Genomic DNA, 9,126 nt, shown 5'->3' on the forward strand with positions numbered 1-9,126 from the left:
CCCTTGGGAAGTGAGGTGGTGGAAATGACCAAGAGTTTGGGGCTTACCCAAACAGCACTGATTCTTATCTTAAGTCATAATATGCAGCCCAAGGAAAGGGAGGGTCCCTAGAGGAAGCCAGAGTCCTGTTTAATATGAGAGGGCTGGGTGGTAATAGTGGAAGGGAGAGTTAGGGGTGGGGTTCTTTGAGGGCTTCCTAAGCTCTCTAAGAAGGTAACCTTGGCATTGGTTGTATGAGAAGCATGTGGATTAGTTGAAGTAATGGAAGAGTGATGCTTTGTTAGGTGCTAAAGGCACCTTGTAGTAGTAGTAGTAGTAGTAGTAGTAGTAGTAGTTTATAATATTTCCTTCCACTCTCAACTGTCAAGACAGAAAATGCCAGAATGCTTTTTTAAATTTCATCCCTTTAAACCTCCAACCTGTGCTTTCTGAGGAAAGAAAGAAAGAACAAAAAATTAAATTGTTCTGAAGAAAATTTGAGTAGAAAATAAGTTTGTGCCCAAGAAGGCCCTGTGCAGCAGAGGAGGGAGGGGCTTGTGAGTGGAGGAAAGAGGGCAGAGTGAGCCCAGGTGCCTTAGGTCAAGGAGAGTCATCCTTTGTGTGAAAAGTCAGAGCCTCTTAGGGATTAAAGAGTCACAGAGAAGAGGAGAGGGTAATGAAACCAATTTATTCAACACTGAAATAAGAATTATGTAGATCATATACAATGGAATACTCTTCAGTCCTTTCCAGAGGTATGAAATAAATCCATTTGGAGGCAGGGTAACATGGAGTGGCTATGGAAGGCTTGCACTGAGCTGCTCCAACACCTTAGTTTGATGCCTACCCAGATCATGAGCCATTCTACTGAATTCTTTCATCTTTGAGGGTTTGCTTTATGCCACAGACATTATTTATTTACTTATTTTTTGATAGTTAAGAGACAAGTTTATTGTATTATAGTTATTGTTCAGTCTGTAAAATAATTTCATCATCTTCCTTCAATAATACTTAGAAACTGCCTTTCTAATAAATCAAATTAAACCATATCAATATTTTGGGCAAATTTGTATTTATACATATTTCATCAAAGTAGCATCCTTAAGACATTATTTATTTTTATTCAACACCAGTAACATTATTTTTAATTCCTTCTCCTGTAAACACACTGCTGGTCAAGTTCCAATCTTTTTCACCAGTTCCATATTCATTCATTCATTCATTCATTCTACTCTCTTAAGGCATTTATTATAACTATCTTATAGGAAAACATTGAAAGGATATACTAATGATGAAATATTTGTCCTTGACCCTTTTTTTTTGTTTTTTAGTTTAATAATGTTAATCTGTGTCTATACAAATTTAGATGGAAAGAAATGAGATTATTTCATTTCTTCTTATAGATCCTTCTAGTTAATGATTGTACTAGATCACAGAATAATATGAACTTGCTATATGTATTATCGTAGAAACTTGAAAAAAGATGTCTAAGAGCATCAGTATTGAACAACAGATTTGTACAGCATTTCTCCTCTATTAAAGTGGACTTGATGACAAAGGACTTGTCACATTATTTCAGGTCAACACTGGGGATGAGTGCTCAGTTGTCAAGAGCAGTTATTGAAAGTCAACAAACAAAAACAATCTCTTTTTCCAAAGGGATTAAATTGTTGAGCTTTTAGCTCACAAGATCAGGGGTAAGGACTGCAATTAGAAGGGCAGAAATAAAAAAAAAAACCCAAACTAAATTTAACTTAGACAAAATAGCCACTTCTAATCTTAACATAAAGAAGGAGGTTAAATGGAGGTTAAGGGAAGTTTACAGAAAGCTTGGCTGATGACGTTTTCTTGTCTAAGTTTGAAATGTGTGAGAAAGTAGAAACATTTATAAGCCATGAGGCTGTTTGCAATTTCCAACAAATGGGAAGGTAAAAATGGCAAATGTTCTGGACCATTGAAAATGACTCAAATGTTTCTAGCCTGCTCTGGGAAAAACCTATTAAAATATCAAAAGGCTGAGGTGAGGCATAGAGAATGAGAGAAGAGGATAAAAGGGAAAGACAAGGATCAAAGATTTTGTGAGTGAGTATAATGCAGAGTGAATTGTGCTCCATCTCAGCTGCCAGGGCCCAATGCACCTTGAAACCTAATCAGTTATTTTCAATAGCTTATATCTGCAATATGTGGCATTCATAAGAATGTCCAAAAAGGCTTTAGAGGGCAGCCTAACTGATTTTCCCAGTAGATCCAAGCACAAATATCTATACATTTTGTTCAAAAATTGTCAGTTCGTATCCATTTGTATTTTTATTCTATTAATTTCAAACCAGTAAAGTCAAATTTATCTCTTTAAATGGCTGCAACTACAAACACTTGAAGGATCCCAGCCTCTTTATATTGTGAGGATCAGGAATGGAAACCTTTTTTTTTTTTCTCAATACTGTAAAAAATTAGCTTCAAACATCCATGGATCTAGGCAACTGCAAAATAGGAGGAGGAAGGATGGGTGTAATCTGCAAATAGAATGATTAATAGGCAACTCCTCTCTGTGAAAGTCTCAACTGGTGAGGAATACTAGGGAGATGAGTTGGGTAGAAATAAGAATTTAGATTGCAAGATTTGGGCTCAATGGAGGACAGTTTCTATTTTTGGATATTGTGTTAAGAGCCATGGTGAGAAAAACAGAGACAGAACGGATAAGAAAAAAATGGAGAAATCAAGTATAGCATGCATATAGATTCCCTTACCTTAGAGTCTTTAAGGTGAACCCCTCAAGGACTGGGTTCATGGTGTGCCTGCATGTGATGCAAAGGGCCACATTGTTGAAGGGGACTTAATTCTCTGGGGAATAGATAGGAGCTTGGGCTGGAGAGGAAACATCTCTAGTAAAGAGATTTAGTGGATCTTGATCTCCGAGCATTTAAAAAGCTTCTTCCATTGAAGGGCTAATTGCAAACATGCATTGGGAAGCTGGGATTGAAATGTTCCTCTCTGATTGTGAGATTGACTTAAAAATGTGTGTCTACCAGGTAGATATGGGAAACATGATTAGTGATTAGTGATTTAGTGTATTGGTCAAGACTTAATATTTGAAGCTTGGGTTTTGGTGGATAATAAATGTAATCACTTCAGTCTAGGATCTTTCTATTTGAAGGTGATGTTTTACTCATCTGATATTTTCTGCCTGTTTGTCCTAACATATGCAATTTTGATTCTCACATTTAAAAGTGACCAAAAAATAATAGAGCTAAAAATAAAAGGGAACACAGCCCTAGTTTTCTTCTTTTGTTAAACAATAAGGGTATTATTCTTTATATGCTTTACATTTCTTTCCAACTCAAAAAAGTATGATTTTATGAAACTAAATTTAAAAAAGTACTTAAGAGATGGACTAGAGTTGTGGCTCAACGGTAGAGCACTTGCCTCACATATGTGAGGCACTAGGTTCGATTCTCAGCATAGTATATAAATAAATGAATAAAATAAAGGTTTATCAACAACTAAAAAAATTACTTAGGAGAATTAAGTAGAAATGATCTAACTTGATAGCATTTCACTTGAGGCTCAGACTTCAGCAAGCAAAAAAAAAAAACCCTTCATATTATTATTCCTCAAATGAATTAGATAAGAACCAAGGGAAAAGATGGTTAGGAGACGGCAGCATAACTGAATGTTTTAATCAGTGAAATAGCTCTTATAATTGGGTGGCCTCTCAGCTCAAGTGCATACTCCATTCTCCAACAGAAACAAAAAATTACTTACAATCTCAACTGCCTTTTTAAAAAGGATGAATCTTACCATTAAAGAATTCTTCTAGCCTTTTGCTGTCCCATTTTGTAGCTAATCATGGGGGTGACCTTGACTAAAGGTAGACCTGGAAAGAAAGGGGTGAAGGGGAGAGTGCTGTGTCCTTCTGCCCTATAGAATGAGCAGCTCCTGGGGCAGAATGATGGGAAGTTGGGGAAGAGCAATGGGGAGAGAGAGAGTCAGAGGGGATTGCTGGCACAGTGGCCTCTCTGAGGCCCAGGGCAGTGACTGAAAAAGCCTCATGAGCTCCATTCCCAATAATTAAAGCCCAGATTTTTTTTTGAGGACAGTGATTTTTATTTAAAAAAGATATATTCATTAGTGTAGAGGTTGAAGCAATAAAGGGATCCCAGTTAACTCAGTTAAGATTAAAACAATAATCAAATGAATCTGTTTAACCAAAAAACCAAATATCCAATTATTTAACAGAAAAATATCCATTTCTAACACAAATAATGGGAGCTCTTACTTTACACTGTTCCATTTTTCACCTGATACTTCTTTTTGTTGTGATAGAGAACATAAATTAGAAATATTCACAACTTGTCCCTGCTAATCTCCAAAGAAGGAAAGGCTCTTGGTTTCAGTAATGGGTTCTTCTTTTACTTTTTTTGTACACAATATATCTATTTTATTTATTTATTTTTACGTGGCGCTGAGGATCGAACGCAGAGCCTTGCACATGCTAGGCAAGCACTCTACCGCTGAGCCACAATCCCAGCCCCAGTAATATGTTCTTGTTCTAATTAGGGTAATGACTGAAGCTGCAGAAGATGAGAGTGAATTGGATCACCATACAGCAGATAGGAAATGGAGCTACTCAGGTTGTGAGGATAAGGAGGGGAGAAAGAATCAGGGAGGAGGGTGGTGGTAAGCTAATATAGGAATGAAGTCAATACTTATTGATACTATGTCTAGAACTCAGTGTCATGCATTGTAAGTAAAACTGCTTTCAAAGTGCTTTCTATACATTCAAGTTATTTCTAATGTATACTCATTTACCAATTGGTGTACACTGAAAATGTATACAGATAGATTACCAGTTCATAAAAAGAGATACACAAATCCCCAGCATGGGTTCATTCAACTTACCTGGCCTCATACCAGGTGGTGAAAACCTGGATTTACTGGTTTTTGAGACCTTGGCCTGGCCCATATTTTCTTACTGATTAATTTCTAAAATGGCTGAAGCCCAGTGGACTAGATTAGAGTTTATGTGAAGTATTTTAAAATTTTAAGACATTATCATTTTAGAAAGTATTAGAACCAAATTGTGTCTTATTGGCATAAAATTTTTAAGAAGAGACATGGATTCAAATCTCTTTGGAACACTTCCTAGAAGGTAATGCTAAGAATGCTACCTAATATTTCTTATTTTTTCATTTTCTATTTTGCAAAGTGGGACTATCTCATAAGTTGTTATAGGAATAAAATGAGAGGCTTGTAAAGCATTTAGCATGATTCCTGGTCCATGGAAAGGTCTAAGAAGCAAACAAAAAACCAACCACACCCATAATCATAAGGCTTGAAATCAAATGGTTTAAATAGTTTTTCAGACAAAAATCAACCAACCAACCAACCAACCAACCAACCAACTAACCAACCAAATTAAAAACAAACAAAACAAAACCACAGACCTAGCTAGAATCTGCAACTCCAGGCATTTCAATTTAACAAGTTTATACTGATGTAGGTGAAATTTAGTTCACAAGTGTATTAATTTGTATTCCTGTATGTAGGTGGTATATTGCATTTGAATAGATTTAATTCTTGCCCCACTTGAAATTTAAGTCCAAATTCACAATAAGGACAATATAAAATTGTTAGCAAACTTCAAAAATGTAAGTTGTCACATAGGTACTTCTGTAGCCTGCATATTGGTAAGTTAACTCTCCCATCTTACTAAAGTGGGTAGTTAAGCCAGTACTGTCCTCATCAAGTTAGAGTTCTGTTCTGGAAATTTCTATGTCTTTACCCTTCTTCACAGTTAGAGAAGATAATTTCTAGAACTTATGCCAGTGCCAGGATCCAAAGCAAAGTCCAGGTGGTCTTATAAGTGCCCATGGGAATCTGAAAATGAGGACCCTGTCAGCTGGGCCAGTCCTTGGCAAAATTCTAAAGTAGACAAAGCAGCTTCATTTCCTTCTTCATCACTTGTTCCATGCCTATGTAGGTATTAAGTAAAAGGATTATTTTGCTTAATGACATTGTTTAAGCAATAAGTAAAATATTTGCTGATAAGGGTTTTTGATACAATTCATTCTGGGGATTTTTTTAAACTTTTAAGTTTGAAGTGATAATAGACTCAGAAGAAGTTGCAAAAATAAACAAACAAACAAAAAAACCAAACAAACTCAGAGTAGTCCTAGGTATGCTTCACCCAGTTTCCCTGTTGGTAAAATCAGACATATGTATAGTACATTATCGAAACTGAGAAATTAACATTGGTACAATAAGATTGACTAGACTACATACAGAGGAATTTTTTTTTAAATACTGAGGAATTTTTAAAGAATGAAACATTCTCAAGGTTAAAAGGATATCTTAATGTCACCTCTGTCTGTGAAAATCTTAGCTTTGGCACCTGTCTTATTGAATGGCAGTCTGGATTAATGTGCTGTTTTACTCTACCCCTTCAGAGCAGGAATCCTGCTGTATTCACCCTTTATTCCTATTACTTATTAAAGTACCCGGCATTCAATAACTTTTTTTGGTTAGAGGAATGACTAATAGCTATTTACATCTATAAAGGGTATTATGGTTTTTGAAGCCCATTTATGCATGCTATCTCTCCTGAGAGTGATCATGGTCTAGGTGAAAGAGAATGAACTGAAAGTATTCATTAGCTTGAGTATTGTGACAAGGCACTGAATGTCCCTGAGTCATACATTTTCATGTGCATAATTGTATCTGCATGACAGTTTTAAAGATTCAAATAGGCAGATGGGGGCTCTGGGAGGTAGATAGGGTAAAGTATTTGATTGCCATTTTACAAAAAAAAAAACTCAGAGAGGGTAAATTAATTGCTGAAAATCATAGAACTAGTACATGGCTGTGCAGCTAAGCACCTCATTCATGATATCATGTTTGTCTTTGCTGAGAAACAGGAGAGTGGTCTAAAACAAAGAAAAGCAAACAAGCAGCTATGGGACAGTTGCAGAGGTTTAAGAATTTCTCCTTATGTGTGGTTGTTGATTTTCTTTGCTATGTGTACAGAAAATCTTCACTTAGAAGGGGGTGGTGTGATGGGCTCCATTAAAATTAAGCCAAGGTTGTGGGTTGTTGTTTCAGGGATCCCTGCTAAATGCTTCTCACCCTAACACTCAACTAACACCAAGGAATCTTGCTTGTTCAACTCTGCATCCAATGCTTATGTTCTCAGTCCCTATAGAAAGCATGAGAAGATGAGAATTCGGAACTCTTGAGTACTCATATTCAAATTTTTTTAATCGAAAGAGAACTTAAATTTAAAAAGATGGAGGGTTTTGACATTCTTATCATGTTTTCCTATTTTCTGCTTATGAAACTAGTTTCTTATTAACCAAAGAGTACATGCTAACATGGAACTTTTTCAATAACCTAAAATGACTTAGGGATATATCGACCAAAATTGCCCCACAGCCAGCCTTGAACACCTTCACATGCCCTAGAACCCTCCTTTTACTAGAAATGCCTATTGGAGAAATACTCCTTTGGATTAGTCAATCTATTAGTTTCACTGAAAAGTAATAGGCGATGGTAAAATTTGTTAATGATTTACAAGGACTGTTGGCTGCAAATTTCAAAAGTTCTGATGCCTTCAACATTGAGTTATAATTAAAAACATTAATTTTTTTTGTTGGTGGTTTGCAATTTGACTTTTCTTCCCTCCAGTTAAAAAATGGGAATGCCAATAATTAAGATTAGAGCTTCAGAAAGCTAGGATTAAAACATTTCTCCAGGATTCTCAGTAGTTTCTTTGGTTTTGATACTGTCCCAACCTTTGACCATTTAGGGGAAGTATTCTAAAGGTAAAGAGGAGAGAAGAAAAAAATAGCTGTAGTGTAGTGCAGGCTATTAGAATTAAGAGACTTAACATTGAGAGTTACCCAGAGAATTTCCTCAATAAAATATCTTTGTGTAAACAAAACTTTTGCAAACTCTTCAAAGATTAGAGGAATATAAACATCCTCACGGGTTCTAAAATTTTGGAAGCCCACACTCCTAGAATCCTAAGGTATTAAGGATACTCAGATAGCTTCTTTCTTGGCTTGTCTTTGACTTTCTGATGGTTTATTACCTAAGAAACAAAGACACATTATTTCTACCTACATATAATAATTCTAATGAGGCTTGATGCACAATGATTCTTTCCCTTGAATTTAAAACAGGATATTTTTTTTCTTGAAAGATAAACCATAGCACATATAGAGGAAGCAAAATTTGCCATTTGGAACTCCTTGTGTGCCTATGTTTTTCTTTGCCCTGTGTTTTGCCTTGTTTTTCTTTCAAGGAATAGTGAGAAACCTGGCTAAATAAGAAGAGTGCTAGGGCAGCATCTCTCTGTGTGGTTGAACACCCATGAGGCAAAGCATTACAACTACACAGAAACTGGACCAAATGTCAGGACTTCCTCGGGATATTTCAATGGACATCTCCTTGGACACAATTTCTTTAAGGACTGATACACTTTAAACATAACATCACTTAAAATATCAGTTATATAAATTGGTTGTAATGACTCATAGGTTTGTGTGGCATATGGGTCTTGCTGAATATTGATAATGACAAAATATTCCAGTTTTCAATACAAATACCAGGTATGTACTAAGAATAATAATTCTGAAGTAAGACTAGAATTTTATCAGAAAGTGAATCTTTAGCTTAAAAACAGGAATGTAAGTAATGAAAATTCATACTTGTGATTATTTTACAAAATACTTAGTATATATAAAATAAGATGCTGAGCATACTTACAATATTTTCCAATCACTAAGATGTAGACGAAGACAGGACCAGATGCCATTTCCTTCTTTCTGAGGAACTGATTAATGAAAATGAATAAAATTTGTCTTGGTTCTGAGTCGGGTACAGCTCACGGTGGTTGTGTGCTATTTCTGTCTGCAATCTTAGCAGCTATAAAGCGATCCTCCCTCCTTTCTCTCTCATTTTATTTCTCTCTCTCTCTCTATTCCCTCTTCTTTTCTTTCTTTCTCTCTCTCTCTCTCTCTCAGGATCTTTCCTCCCCGCCCTCTTTCTCTAAAAGTCTTAATATTCTTCTTTACACATACATGTGCACATGCACATACAAACGCAGGCAGAGCTGAGCAGCAAGGAAAAGTTTCAGACAGAGAACACACA

The 9,126-nt window shown here is 35.9% G+C and overlaps 1 protein-coding gene across 4 annotated transcripts in view; it reads right to left on the bottom strand.

The window, feature by feature from the left end:
* Window positions 1-8,791, bottom strand: part of RXFP1 (relaxin family peptide receptor 1) — a gene marked incomplete at both ends in the record, with an annotated part of 131,729 nt that extends 122,938 nt beyond the window's left edge. For all 4 annotated transcript variants that reach the window (XM_081304134.1, XM_081304135.1, XM_081304133.1 and 1 more), the window contains one exon: window positions 8,743-8,791. In XM_081304134.1, the coding sequence (XP_081160260.1) occupies window positions 8,743-8,791 (49 nt within the window). The remainder of the gene's footprint in view (window positions 1-8,742) is intronic.
* Window positions 8,792-9,126: the final 335 nt, after the last annotated feature.

This window comes from Spermophilus citellus (assembly GCF_964194105.1).
Source record: "Spermophilus citellus genome assembly, chromosome: 8".
Lineage (NCBI taxonomy): Eukaryota > Metazoa > Chordata > Mammalia > Rodentia > Sciuridae > Spermophilus > Spermophilus citellus.